The sequence below is a fragment of the Raphanus sativus genome, chromosome 9 (genome assembly GCF_000801105.2).
Source record: "Raphanus sativus cultivar WK10039 chromosome 9, ASM80110v3, whole genome shotgun sequence".
Classification (NCBI taxonomy): Eukaryota; Viridiplantae; Streptophyta; class Magnoliopsida; order Brassicales; family Brassicaceae; genus Raphanus; species Raphanus sativus.
Window position 1 is genome coordinate 1,893,675 of NC_079519.1, and position 15,720 is coordinate 1,909,394.

At 34.0% G+C, this 15,720-nt stretch overlaps 1 protein-coding gene and 2 pseudogenes across 2 annotated transcripts; 1 reads left to right on the plus strand and 2 right to left on the minus strand.

Moving 5' to 3' along the window:
• The first annotated feature begins 8,698 nt into the window (after positions 1-8,698).
• On the plus strand, positions 8,699-9,591 carry LOC130500326 (ethylene-responsive transcription factor ERF118-like). The gene has a single exon (XM_056995260.1). It carries the CDS (start codon positions 8,709-8,711, stop codon positions 9,573-9,575), a length of 867 nt encoding a protein of 288 aa, XP_056851240.1. The 5' UTR covers positions 8,699-8,708; the 3' UTR covers positions 9,576-9,591.
• A 1,110-nt stretch (positions 9,592-10,701) lies between these two features.
• LOC130500424 (tetraketide alpha-pyrone reductase 2-like) lies at positions 10,702-12,240 on the minus strand (annotated as a pseudogene). The gene is made up of 4 exons (XR_008939056.1): positions 12,110-12,240; positions 11,563-11,926; positions 11,099-11,451; positions 10,702-11,014 (listed from the first exon to the last, which is right to left on the minus strand). The product of XR_008939056.1 is annotated as a tetraketide alpha-pyrone reductase 2-like (transcript).
• A 1,484-nt stretch (positions 12,241-13,724) lies between these two features.
• Positions 13,725-14,633, minus strand: LOC130499850 (LOB domain-containing protein 42-like; annotated as a pseudogene).
• Positions 14,634-15,720: the final 1,087 nt, after the last annotated feature.

Sequence of the window (15,720 nt, forward strand, 5' to 3'; positions counted from 1 at the left end):
ATTTTGGCATTTCGTAGATAAAATAGAAGGTCAAATGATCAATGATAATATTGTCAACTTTTACTTTGCTGCAAAGTAACGAAGCACCACCAATGGCCTTAGAGTTGGTCCTTGGGACATTTACAGAGTAAAAAATAGAATTTCTCTATATTTTATTTTATATTTGAATATTTATATTTTAGAAAAAACAATGGAATAAAATCTATTTTTATTATAGATTTCCTTTATTATAGATGTATTCTTTTAGGGTTCCCTATGACAATTCTATATCATTCCAAAAAAAAAAATCTTTCTGTTGTCAAAAACAAAAACTATCCATAATCAAAAAAATATCCATTGCCCATTATTGGAAATGTTATTATTTAATATAACATTTAATATATATATATATAAATGTACTATCAGTTAAGAGATAAAAAAACAATACAAACTCGATATCATATATATATATATATATATTAAATGTACTATCAGTTAAGAGATAAAAAACAATAGAAACTCGATATCATGCTCATGACTTTGTATATAAGGTAGCTAAGGACTTTAGATATGTACATTATTTTGTTGTAATATATCTAATGAGCATGGTAGAGGGGTTGCAATATTCTGAGTAAAGGAGTGAAAATAAAAATTTGGGTAGAAATTTAAAACACACCATTCCAAAAATCTTTAGAAAACTATCAGGAAATTTAACTAAAGAGCAAATAAAATTAATCAATAAACATAAACATGCTTCCATTTTATTAAATAAAATTCTGTTTAGTAAATAGTAACTGTGAATCTTTTTTATTTTTGAGAAATATAATTGTGAACTTCATAGACGAAACCGGACCTCGTGGTCTGGTGGTAAAAGAACCTCGGCTGAAGTGCCCGCCATCACGATTCCGGTCACGGCGGATTTAACATGGTTTTCGTTTGGCCTCCAGAACTTTGCTCGTCAGTTTTGGTTGGACGCGGTGGGATAGTCGGACTAAGTGAAAGGTCTGGATACCTGAATTTTCAAAAAAAAATAAAAAAACTTCATAGACGATAAGCTGTATAATGCAGTATTCAGAGCATTGAAGAAGTTTAAAACGTCATTTTTCTTTTTTTCTTTTTTTTTTTTTTTTTTTTTTTAAAACGTCATTTTTCATTTCTCAGCGTTCACAAATACATATTGATAGTTTTGCAATCTTCTTATTACAATAAGAGAAGTGTCCTTTGCCAGCACACACACGTGGTCTTTATGGACTCAAATTTAGTTACTTCCAAACGCATGCTGGAAATGCTCTGAGAAAAACATAGCATAGCCCAGTGTGTTGTTCAGAAGAAAAAAGAGAGCCAAGTGTTCAAGCTATTGAGTTTCATGACATCTACAACATCAGATGTACAGACAATGCATCACACATAAAACGAGAAGACCATGGAATATAGAAGTTATAAACGGTAGAACTCTACAAGATCTACCAGACAGAAATTTTAAAAGTTTTATTGACTTGACATATTATGAAAGAAAAGCTATGATAGCGTTTTTGCAGAGATTAGTGATTACTAATTGAAGAAATTAGATCTAATAAAAATGTTCATATGTATAATTCTTTTCATGCGGATCATAAATGCATGTGCTGACAAATCTATCTTATTAAAACAGAAACATTCTGTTGGACCTAACATTTATTTTGTAAGTTTTTAAATTAAATACACATTTATACTTTATAGTTAAACATACATTAAATCACTAATGTTCCTTTCTTTATACTACTATCCATGTTTCCAAACAATATACTTATTTCTTTATACTACTATCAATGTTTCCAAACAATATATTTTTTATACTACTATCAATGTTTTCAAATAATACAATAATTAATCTTAGTTATTTTTATATCTATCATTTTTCTCTTTAAAATTTTGTAGAAACGTCATAATTTCATAAATTGCAAAATAGTGAACTTTAAAATTTTGATTATAAGATTACAAATTATGAAACTATTACAATTTAATTCCAATTAGATTACATATCGGTCATCCATCAGTTCAATCGTTTAGTCTCGGGTTTTAGTGATTTTTTATTATGAATATTTTAAAAACATAAATTGAATTGTCAGATCTCCGGATTAACCGGTATAATCACAATCGGGTTGAATTTAAAAATACTGATTTAAATGCAAAAATATTTTAAATACACACTCTTTAAAAATAACCAAAATATTTGTTAAATTATTAGTGAAATTTTTCATCGTAAAATATCCCGCGCTTCAAAAGCGCGGATCAAAATCTAGTATTTTATTAAAACAGAAACATTTTGTTGGACCTAACATTTATTTTGTAAGTTTTTAAATTAAATACACATTTATACTTTATAGTTAAACCTACATTAAATAACTAATGTTCTTTTTTTATATTACTATCCATGTTTCCAAACAATATACTTATTTCTTTATACTACTATCAATGTTTCCAAACAATATATTTTTATATTACTATCAATGTTTCCAAACAATACAATAATTAATCTTAATATTTTATATCTATCATTTTTCTCTTTAAAATTTTGTAGAAACATCATAATTTTCATAAATTGCAAAATAATGAACTTTAAATTTTGGATTATAAGATTACAAATTATGAAACTATTACAATTTAAATCAAATTAGATTACATATTGGTCATCAATCAGTTCAATCGGTTAGTTTCGGATTTTAGTGATTTTTGTTAATATGAATATTTTAAAAACCTAAATTGAATTGTCAGATCTCCCGATTAACCGGTATAATCACAATCGGTTGAATTTAAAAACACTGATTTAAATGCAAAAAATATTTTAAATACACTCTTTAAAAGTTACCAAAATATTTGTTAAGTTATTAGTGAAAATTTTTATCGTAAAATATTCCGCGCTTCTAAAGCGCGGATCATAATCTAGTACATTATAAACACAATACATTATATCGCGTTTTGCTGACAATACATGTATTTTCTCTAAAAATGGAATGGGAAAACGCTATATAATGTATTGTTTTTTTAGAAACATATAATGTATTGTTTAATTGCTTGAATACATTATATGGCGTTTTGCTGATAGTACATTATATAGCGTTTTGCTAACAGTTTAATTGCTTGAAAAAAAATTAAAGAGATTAGAGACAATAACAAAATTTGGTACGTATAATTCTTTACCACAAATAGATCGTGAATGCATGCACTGACATAGCATCTACACTGGAACGCCTTATCCCGCACTAGACGAGCATTTTGGTAACATGGTCATTTGATAATAATAATTTCATATCGTAAGAGATCGCACATGTTGTAACATAATAGTTTCGGTTCAGAATGACCATAGTGGGGATAACTTTATAGAGATCACGTGATAAAGGGATGGATCATTAGATTTGTACTCTGTGAACTTGCCAGGTGGCGAAGAGCCGATGCTGCTTCTTCGCCTAAATGTGAAGACGTGGTGATCCTGTGAACCCATATCTGCATCTCTTCTCACGTGCCAAACTTTAATATGTTCTATAAGTATACACTCCCTTCCCTTTTCTTAGTTGTTGTTACCAACACTTTGCGCATAAAAAAAATATATTACCAAGACCAGGTCGTGCTTCTACTAAATTCTGTAACGCCTTTAGATACTCGTATGACCAAATTATATATGTATATAAATGTATGAATGCTTTCTGGATTTGTCCTAAATTTATAAAATTGACCAAATCTTGGGTCGCGATAGTTAAAACCTCTTCCACATTCTCCTTTTAGAAGGCATTTTTGAAAAGTAAAAGTTTTTGAAAGTTTACGACCTGCTTGTGGTATATATCTCAATAAGAAACGAAAGAAAAAGTTCACAAATTCATGAAAGTAATTATATGAATCAATTCCTTACTTTCGTTATGAAATCACAAACTAATATATTTTATGTTATCCATGACTTTCGTAATCTCTACTCTTAAGATTGTGTGATATTTATCATCACTCAGTTTTGCTCATCGTGGTATTGTTTTCTCCACCATATATCAGTATGACATACTACACATACCACCTCTTTTATATCATGAAATTTGAATATCTTTGTTTTTTACAAAAAGGTATTATGATAATATAATGATGTTAAATTGTAATGATTTATGATAGTGACTAAAACTAGCTTTGAGTAAGACTGAAGCAAAACATAGGAAGAATCTTTTTATACATGTGTCACATGTGTCTTAAACATTGTTAACTAAAATATTTGACAAAAAATCGATATTAAAACAGCACTTACTTTCCACATCCAATAATTTTTTTTTTGGTAAGACCCTGTTCGTTTCATTATCTGGACGCGGCATCCAGATGCAGACGCAGACAAATGTTCGTTTGATGTGAAATAAGAGATTAAGTTGGACGCAGCATCCAGATATTTTTCATAACTCATCCAAATTTTTCAGGATTTCTGGATGAAGTTTTTAAACGTTTCCAGAAACAGTAAACTCATCCAAAAATATAAAAAGTCGATAATATCCTTAATTTATTATAGGAATTTACAAAGGTTTACCTGATTTCTAAACCTAATTTTTTTTCTCGCCGTCAAAGCAAAAATCGAGTTTTTCGACCAAAACCGGAAAATCGAGTTTTTCTGCCAAAATCGAAAAACCAAGTTTTTCGGTCAAAACCGGAAAATCGAGTTTTTCCGCCGAAAACCCGAGTTTTCCGGCCAAAACCCGAAAATTGAGTTTTCCGGTCAAAACCGGAAAACCAAGTTTTCCCGCCAAAACCGAAAAATCGAGTTTTTCCCGCCGAAACCAGAAAATCGAGATTTCCCGCCAAAACCGAAAACCGAGTTTTTTCGCCAAAACCCGAAAACCGAGTTTTCCCGCCGAAACCCGAAAACCGAGTTTTCCCGCCGAAACCCGAAAACCGAGTTTTTCGGCAAAAACCCGAAAACCGAGTTTTTTCCGCCAAAACCCAAAAAACCGAATTTTTCCGCCAAAACTGGAATACCGAGTTTTCCGGCCAAAGCCCGAAAATCGAGTTTTTCCGGCCAAAACCCGAAAATCATTTTTTCCTAGACTTAGTTAATACTTTGTGTAAAAGTCATCTGAGTTTGATGTTATCATTGTTGTAAAACATGAAAGTAGAGTTTAGTGTTTATTATTGTTACATTTATAATGTTATAAATCATGAAAATTTGAATTTGATATTTATTTTTATTTATGTTTATTTTATTTGCAGTTAAACAAAAGAATTTACAAGTTAAAACATGAAAATTAATTTCTTTTTTTTATAAAAAATGAAAAATTGAATTTAATGTTCATTTTTATTTATCTCTATTTTATTTGTAATTAAACATATTTTTTACAAGTTAGTTTCATTTTTAGATATGTTTAGACCAAAAGAAAAGATAATAAATTTTGGTCATTTGACATAAAACTCATCCAGATACAAAAATAAAGAATACAAAACGAACCTAACTGCATCTAGATACAGTTTCGAGACACATGATCTCAAATTTACAGAATCGCAAACAAACAACATCTGATTGATGCATCTAATTACTGCGTGTAGATGCCGCGTCTGGAATTCTCATCTATTTCACGAAACGAACAGGGCCTAACTAAAAGAGATATTCCACATCCAATAATTATATGGTATTGATCCTCAAATATACAGCTTGTTGCTTGATTCACTTTTTAGTTTGAAATATACAATTCATTCCATGATCACTTCACTACTTTGTTTAAAGAGAAACAATTTTGAACATTAGATACTCCCTCTATTCTAAATGTAAGCAGTTTTAATTAAAAACATTAATGTTAAAAAAATTGTTTGTTTGCAAGAAATATTTTCAATCAATCATAAAATGTATTATTTTATTGGTTATTCAGTATTCAATAATAAATATAATAGTGTATTAAAATAACTTATATTTTGAAACATTTTTTATAAAACTATTTACTTTAAAAACAGAGAGTAATAAAGGGAGCAAAAGTATATACAACCGTATTCTAATTTCTAAGAGCATTTTCAGTGTATATTTCAATATTTTATTTAATATATAATATATATATATTTTCTATTATAAAAAAAAATTTCTCTAATGTATGACTTTGTAAGAAAAATTTATATTTTAGAGAAAATACAGAAGAATATTACTTTTTATTTATATTTAAAGTTGAAAAAACATGTTTCTATATTTTCTTTATAAATGAGAAATTCTATTAACTCTATTATATATATATATTATATAATAAAATAGAGATGAGTTGAAAATTGTTTAGTGATAATATTTCTGACTCATGCACTAACTCTATTTTCCGTGCAACGCTGGAAAAATATATACATCCGTACTCTATTTTCATTAACTATAATCCCAACAAATTTCCTTATTTAAATAATATAAAAAATCGAAAATCTAAAAAAACTTCAATTCGCTTTTCGGTATTTATTTCGGTATTTATTGTCCGAAAGATTCAAAGTTTCTAGCCTGACCTCAATCTCAGCCGTACAATTGTACAAAATGCAACCAATTGTTTTTTCCCAAATGTGAGTTAGTTTCTTATTACTTATTATTCAAATTTTTTCTAATACTGAAATTTATAATATTATAAACTATTGAAATATTACATATGATATATGATCGACTCTATTTATTTTATAAAGATTTATGATTGACTGTATTATTTGAACTGTTTTATTAAATCCACATTCGATGATATTATCTATTAATGCTGCAGATTTTTTAAAATCTTTTTCTCTATCAGTTCACGTAAATTGGTATTTTCTAAAATTCAGAAACCCATATTTATAATGCAAAATATTAATAAATCTTTATCCAAACCACCAAAACGTGGAAGCCCCTTGGTCCAGTGGTTTGACTAAGGGTTCAATTGCTTCTACATCGGAGGTCTGGGGTTCAAAACCCCAGAAAAATACCAAATTATGCAGATTATGGAGAAACAGGTTACAGGAGATCTTCAGCTGGTGCAGGGAGTACCATCGGACTATGGAGTCCATAGGACAGCTCAGAGTGGTGCAGTCAGACGTGTATTCTCACATGGTGGTAGAATTGTCGGCTGTAAAATCGTCTTTGTAATATTCTCATCGTTGTAATAGCATAATTTCTCGAAATAATCGATTCAGACGTTCAAAAAAAAAAAACACAAACCATAAAAACTTCCTTTTTCTCTGTTTTAGTAAAGCAAAAGAGAAATTAAGTGATATTGGAATTTAGTTAGATTTGGTTGTATATTTTAATGGTTGTGATTCTTATGCCAAACTTAGAAGATTTATACCAAGATATAGATTTGTATCCGAATAAATGTTAAAACAAATTATATAAAAATCAGAAAGCACAAAATTAGAAAATGACTCATGAGTAAACTTCTTAAAAAAAATTATTAGAGGCGAGGGAGAGTGAAAACCACGCGCGCGAATTCCTGGCGGGCCATGTTAGATGGATGCATGGGAGAGTCATGCGCCATTAATGTTAAGATTGTCCATAGTCCCCACCTAGAACTAGTCCCACCATTCCAGCTAATTTCATTAGATGGTCTCCCGTAACAATACTATGTTAAAATTCTCTGTTTTTTGTTTATTAAAAAAAATAATGTAGGAAAAAGTAAATATTTTAGGAAATTTTATTTACAAAATAGTGTTATATTCACCATTTCATGGTTTCTAATAAGATGTTATAAATGAAACTTAAAAAGTGAATACTTTGTTTTCCCATAATTATTGCCTTTTCTTTGAATGGTTCATTTTTGACCTTACAAAAGTGAGAAAAAAATAAGTGTGTCCAAAAAAGCAAATTAGTGTGTGTTATATGTAGTGATTAAAGAGTGTGAGAGTTATTTAGAGCCAGAAAGAAAGATAGAAATATCAAAGAAGGTTATTAATATTTTATTATCTGTTTTGCATTTTTAATTGATTTCATTAAAAAGAATTGTTTTTTCTTCACCATCTTGCTCCTTGCTTTTATTTATTGTTTCTCTTCTAGAGATTTGCGTCGTCTCATCGTGTTATTTTTTGAACACTTGTTTACTGTTGTTGTTTTTTCTTTCCTTCTCTGCAACTTTGTCACGGATCCTTCGTTTTTATTTTATCTATATATAAAACCATAGGATAAATCTCGTCCCCAGATATCTAATCTCTGTAGGGTTTTAGCTGTGTGGGTTTTTTATTTTCGTGTTTCTTTTCTCACTTCTTTTTTTGTTCTTCTTCTCGTTGTTGTCTGTCTCCTTTTGTCTTAACGAAGAACAGAGTGATTTATGTCGGCTGGGTTTGAATCAAAAGCTGTGATTTTGTCTCTGCTTAACAACAACATCTCTTGTCTGCTTTCATCATCATCTTCAACTAAATCTTGTCTGGCAAACGATCTTCACTTCTGCTCTAACAAGCAGAGGCTTGTTCTCGAGAGTCCTTCTCTCTCCATGCGGTTAAGACCCAAAAGGTATCACCCAGAAAATCATCTTCTTTTAAGAGATCTAAGACACTAGAGACCAAAGGTTAAGACTGTGTTTGTTTTTTTATGTCTCAGGACTTGTTCTGGCGTTGAAGTCTTCGGTGGTTTTCACATAAAGCAGTTCATTGTTCGCTGAGATTTTTTTATTACAAAACAAGTTTTGATCTGAAGAGTGTTTTCTCTTTTTTTTTCTTTTCTGGGTGTTTTTTTTTTTGAGGATTTGTGAGAGAAAAAATGGTAGGGATTAAAGTAACCAACTGTCTTTGAGTGAAATGAAGAAACCAAAGAGATGCAATCCTCAAGAAACCAACAGCCTTTGAGAAAAGTCAGGATCTTGGTCAACGATCCTTACGCAACCGATGATGATTCATCTAGCGACGAGGGAGACGAGACCAAGATGAGACGCATCGTCCGCGTTGTTAACTTCCCACCTCTGGAGTCTGTTGCTCCTCCTCCTCCTCCTCGTGTTGCTGAGTCTGCTTCTGTGAGTTCTTCACAGGACAGCACCAAAACAATCAGCAAGAAAGCAGCAGCAGCTTCTCGTCCTCGGTGTTCTAAGAAGAAGCCTGTTGGTGTCAGGCAGAGGAAATGGGGTAAATGGGCTGCTGAGATTAGACATCCCATCACCAAAATCAGGACCTGGTTGGGTACTTTTGACACCGAAGAAGCAGCTCATCAAGCTTATAAAGTCAAGAGGAAAGAGTATGACGCACTTCTCTCCACTACTACTAATGACTCCGTGTCTGAGACTAGTCAATGCTCTCGCTCTTCACCTCCTGAGCAAGACACTTCAGCTTCAACACCAACTACTAATAAGCTTAAAGAAGAGATCAAGATCGCTCCTGCTACTGGTGTTGATTCGAGCAAGGAAGTGTTGTTCGGTTTCAACTTCGCTGAGCTACCGATCCCTGATCTTGGTTTCTTTGCCGAAGACGAGGGACAGATGGCTGCTGATCTTGGTTTCTTTGCTGAAGAGAACTTGGATTGCTTATTCACTGATGATCAGTTTGATGATTTCACTATGCTAGGGTTCGAAGACAGTGGTGGTGGTCCGAGCGAGCTACCTGATTGGGACTTTCCAGATGTTGAGTTCGACTCTAGCTTCTTTTTCGCCGATTATCATCAACACATCCCCTTGAAAAGTTTTGCAGCTTAAGCTTTTTTTAAAAAAGAGTGTTATTATTATAGTTTTGAGTTTAAAGACATACTACTACATGATGAAGGTGTGTTCCGGAGAGAAGTGAGATCTTAAGACATAACTAGCCGGGTTTTGCAGTTTAGTGAGTTTAATTTTAATTTCGGTTTATATAGGGTACTACGAGATTAAGTGTGGAAGTGTTTTGTGCTTCGAGTTAATCTCTTAGATTTGGGCTGTTCATTGTGCTTTTTAAGAGCCGTCCAAAGTTTAAAGAGTTTGATTATCATTAATGTTATAGTACTACTACTAGTACTATGTTATTAAATGAAAGTTTTTTTTTTCAGTTTATATAATTCACATTGTTCTTATCGCCATTGGTTGTCATGAATCTCATTACCAGAGGACCGTTAAGATTATGAGGTGTTGCTATTCTAACAAAGAATCTAATAGAAAGCGACAATTCATGAGAAGTTTGCTGGCCTCTGTTTCTCTGCTGATTCGCCGCGCCATCACAAACCACCATTCTTCTACCTACCTTTATTTATTTTTATTTATGAAATTAAATTAATTTTTATTTAGTAGAAAACTTAATTACTAGTGAAGAGGAGAGTGGGGAATTAAATAGGGAGTTGCACGTAAGTGGCAGCAAGTCAGGGGTTGGTTTTGTCAGGTTTTTCAATTAATTAAAGGTATTTTATAACAGCTGTATGGCATTTTAGATTTTAATAATTATATAAAAAATTATTCAAAGGTTGATTGGGAATGAGGAAAAGTCAAAGGATGGCTTTTATACTCTATAGTCTATAGTAGTAACTCTTCCACTACTTGGTAGCTGCACATGTTCTTTGTATAAGTATTTTTTTTCCATTGTACGTGCGTGTGGCGTGTCTTAGTCACGTGATACACAATAAGGGAAGGAAAGCTTTCAGATGCACATGTCATGAGAGGTGTGAGGTGACGGAGTTGAGGATCTTGTGATAAGTTGCCAAGCTTGTGGTGTTATATTAGCTTGAGCTTGATTCTCGGCCCATTAGCTTGAGCTCGATTTAATTTGAACCATTCAAGGTGTGAGGTGTCTCGTTTAAAAGAAACAAGACATGGTATTTTTCATTGTGGGCTATTACTAACTAGCAATGCACAACTCTTGGAAAAAACTATAGACTGCGAAAAGACGCTTAATACAAGATTAGAGCAAGCGATTAATCAAATCCAGCTTATTAAGTTTTATTATTATTATACTGGAACCATAAACTAAAGAGGTGCTTCAACCAGTAACAAAACACCATCCAGAAACGACATGGATTTGGAAATATCATCAGAGCAGACCCTTCTCCTGAAAACTGCGGATACAATCATCAAACATCTCAGGCAATGACTTGAACGATGCAAATCCTAACTCATGTATCTTCCTTGTATCCATACTATGTGGATTGTTGTCCCCTTCTTTGTCACTGCACCTGAAAAAAAGTTAAAACAAAGAATCAATCAACCAACCAAATGAGATCTCGACTATTAAACCTTGTCAATCATGAGATATTTACTTGTTCTCAAGTGGGTAATTAGGATACTTGTTTCGTAGCAACTCAATGATCTCAGACCAGTGAGCAACCGAACTTGAACATATGATTCTCCCTGATGCTTTAGGCTCTTCCATGGCTAACACATGTGCATCAACTACATCGTCTATGTGCACAAACCCGACCGTAAAATTCCGGTACTCTCCAGCAAGACCTTTGACAACGGAGAGGATATAAAGAAGAGTGCTTGTTGGTTTAGGTCCAAGCAATGGACCAACCACAAAGGAAGGATTCACTACCACTAAGTTCAACCCTTTCTCTTCAGCTATCCTCCAAGCTTCTTTCTCACCTAGAGTCTTTGCATACGCGTACCAAAGCTAATACACAAACATACAGGTTCCATCAATAGAGTTCTTTCTTTCTATATATAAATATAACAAATGTTTAGCCTCAGTTACAAAAAAAAATATAACAAATGTTTTTCTCACGTTGAAGCGTTTGCAGTATTCAATGTCGCTCCAATGCGACTCGTTGAGCGGAGAGGCTTTGGTGGCGTCGAAACGGTACCGTATGGAGGAGCAAGAAGATGTAAGAACGATCCTTTTGAGAGTGGTTTTGGACTTGGCACAAGAGTTCATCACGTTGGTTGTACCCTTTATGATAGGATCAACCAATGTTCTTGAATGTTGTGATCCTGTGGAACAATAACAGGAGAGGCCGTGTGGAAGACTCCATCTACGCCGTTTACTGCTTCGTCAAAGCTTCCATCAACCGTTAGATCAGCTTTGAACATCTTCAGCCTCTCTTTCGCTCCTCTCAGTTCCCATAGGAAACCTACTTTCTCTTCATCCTCTTTTCAACACAAATCAAAATCATTTTCTTTAACACAAGGGCTCAGATCAAAATCATTTTAGTGGTAAATATTCGAATAATTAGTAATAATAATAATTAAATAATAATAATAATTGAAAAAATAAAATAATAATAAAAATAGGGAATATTTTCAGTTCAAAAGAAAAAAAGGGAATATCTTACGAGGGTTTCGGACAGTGGTTCGAACGGTGTGTCCGAGTTCGAGGAGTGATTTGATGATGTAAGAAGCGATGAAACCAGTTCCTCCAGTGACCAGATACTCTGACATCTCTTCTCTGTCTCTGCCGTGGATTTGAGTTTGTTTGGATTACGGTTTTAATGAAGTGAGATCTTGTTGAAGTACAAGGTGAGTAGTTGACTCACTCCATCCGTGTTATCTCTCTCTCTTGCTGATATTTTATCAAGAAGCGGTTCACAGTTTATACGTGTCGTGGTTCAGTCCAAAATATGTAAGGGTGAAAGGCTCATTGGGCTATAGTTCTTTCGAATGTTTTTTGCAATCTGGAGGCCCACATAGAGATGCCTTGGCGTACCATTAGTTTGGTTTTTTTTCCACCCCTAGTGGCAACGGATAGGATGACGGTGTCTACGACGGTGTAAGAAAGATATACGTCGGACAAAGTTTTGACTGTGTATCCTTGTTAAGTTTGAGTATATTAAAGGCACATACTGGTTTCTGGTGAGGACCATGGGAAAAAGACACTGGTCGGAGTTGAAGAGGTCAGTTCCATAAACACCAAAACATATTTTTTTTCTTCAACTGCTAATTACCGTAAAAATTATTGACATATTACCTTTGTAATCATTGAACATTTTCAGCTTGTTCTTGAGGATGGTGAATATATTATGGTCTTGGAAGGCTGCTACAATAAGATCTAGAGTTGAGAAACCGGTAATTGTCTCTCTTTGGTTCAAGACGAACAAAACCCTAAGCTCTGTTTGGAATTGATTCCGGTGAGAAATTCTTGCTTGGGGGGGGGGGGGAAATGGGTGCACGATCATTGGGTTCCATGGACAAGCTAGTGATGTCATTCACAGTGTTGGAGTCACTGTCGTGTCCATCACCACAGCTGAGTGAACAGCCTTCCATTACATATTTATATTTCACTATGTTCAATGAGATTTTATTTCTATAGGCACCCTTCTATTCTTCACTATGAATGGGAACGAAAAACTAGAGGGTGCAATCTGTACGGAAAACAAAAGTTGGAAATCATCCATGTACATAAAGAATGTCCAGTGATTCCGTCGGGGGGATGAAGTCACATTAAAAGGACTGTGTATGGAGTCAAAATAATTTGTCATTACATCATTCAAATATATTCCTTTCACTATTAGTAGAGGAACATATATATAGATTGTTGTAACCTAATAGGATAAACCTGGCGGAGATCCACATAGCCCCAAAGAACTTCTACCACCACCGATGTAGGATGTTGATAATATCTATACTAATTGTTTCTTTTTTTCTTTTTGCATATGCAAGAAGGTAGACTTATCAATATAATTATCCTTGTGATGATTTTAGTGACGCTAGTTGAGATAAACCTATATAACGATATATATCACTATTCTACTATATAACACGTCGAAACTCAGGAGCTCTATCACATATTGATTTTACATTAATATCAAATTTAAATACATACAAGCCAAGTAGCTCAAGTTTCATTTTCGTCTCTTGAACATTTCCCCTTGCAAGTAGAAAGTGAAATTATTAATGGAAAACGACAGTTACGGTAATAATTATGTTCTCTTTTTTTTGTCCTTTTAGCTTCTAACCAAGTCTGAGCTCTAAGCCAACCTCGTTGGTATCGACTTGATCATCACACCCAAGATTCGAGCTTTGGTTAATGGATCTCCCTTCGATTTGCCACGTTCTCCAACGCCAACTGACCATAGCCATGCGTTGCACCAGAACTCTGGAGTTGCCCACGTGTCGTGACTGCATTCACCTAGTTGGTAGTCCACGGTCTCTGCGAGGCGTTTTAACCGGCCAGTTTGTGTCTTGACCTTGTTACCGTTGACACGTGGGGCAAGGGCCAGACTCTCCGAACTGTCACCGCCTGTTGTTGGATCTTCGCCACGTGGCGTATGTCGTATGTCCTGTGAGGAGGAATGATCTGGTGCGACGCGGATGCACTGGGAAGAGGCGTGTGAGTGATGGGTAAGCCGTTGAGAATGGCATCAACGGCTGCTTGGCACTGGGCCCAATTTCCAGACCACATCAGACCCACAGAACCATCCACAGGGTTCACGATCCGTCCACACGCCTCGTACAGAAGTGACCTAAAATATTGCTAGAGATTACAAAAAAAAAAACACAACCAACGTTATGAAATTAAATCGGGAAATGGAAAAAAAGTCCCTACTATAGAAGTGATGTGTGTGTGCATGTAACAGAATCTAAACACAAACACACTGTAAGATAAATCATTAGAGGATTCTGCTTTCGGAGTGGTACCGGGACGAAGATGGTCAGGACCAGATTCGATGAGGTTAAGGAGACCGGCTCGACCATAGAACTTGGCAAGGAAGAGTGTGGCATTGGCTTGAGAGTCTGCGGATTTGATCCATTGAAGACATGGTCTTATGGTGCAATCTTGGTTGCAACCCTTGCGTAGGACTCTACACCCGTTACAGCTGATTCTCATTATCTTTATAAGTGACATTCAAAGGCATGAAGTGTGTTTGTGAGTTTCCTTGGAAGTGGAACTCAGAGAAGTTTGGCAACTTGTATTTATAAGGAAGAAGTTACAACTGAGTCATGAATTAAAGTGAGTTGGTATAATTTTAATCTTTTGCGTTTCTTGGGAGAAAGTGGTGGAAAAAACTGGTGCATTCCAGGCTTATGACATTGATTTAAACACACAGATTTTTAATATAATTACTTTTTCGAAAGAAAAAAATGTTTTTTAACAAGAGATTTTTTTTTTGTTTATAAATTCTCATTTTTTTACTGTTTTAGTGTTACCAAAAAAGAAGAAAAGACCAAGGAATGGTGGTGGAAAGGAGGTGTGTGTTTCAGTGAAGTTGGCATTTTGTTTTGGCAAAAGTTGGGGAGTTCCTTCTTCGGGAATGCCAATATCTCTTTCTTTCTTTCACTTTTTCCTTCTCTGGAATTCGCCCTCCATGCATTTCAATATTACAAACTTTGCCACTCACCTTTTATCTATATTTGTAATTACGTCTCACTCAATCAAACCCACTTCTTTAATCTTCACATCATCGTATGCCAATCCTCATCATATCATCGCTGGTTACATGAAACAATTTTTACCACTCATCTTTATTAATGCTAAAAATTTCGTGCTCATTGTTTTCGAAAAAAGAAAAGAAAAAGTTTCGTGCTCACGAGTCTATGCAACGTAAACTAGTTTTGAAATTTCAAATTAAAGCACATAAAAGAAGATTATAATGTGAGGGATCTTTAAGTAATATAATTGAGTGTTAACAGAGGTCCAGAGGGGTGGAGATACGAGGAAACTTTGGAGATGAAAAGTGGGAGACATGCACGAGAACCACCCAGAGATGATACCGACAAAACAAAAAACCAAACGAAGTTTTGAAATTTGTGAAAATAAAAATATTAAGTAAAAAAATTCGGTGGCACGTGAATTACACACGAGGCAAAACTGCTATGTTCATGTCGGCACGTAGTGCCTATAATGCCTCTTTTTGTTTCACCAAAGCGTCCTTTGAGTCCTGATTTTAGGGAAGCTATACGGATTGGACTGTAACTTTACGTGTAAAATACAGTATTTAGTAGAGTC

What these genes read in the sequence shown, in the direction of transcription:
- LOC130500326 (XM_056995260.1), top strand. Translation starts at nt 8,709, where the DNA reads ATGCAATCCTCAAGAAACCAACAGCCTTTGAGAAAAGTCAGGATCTTG.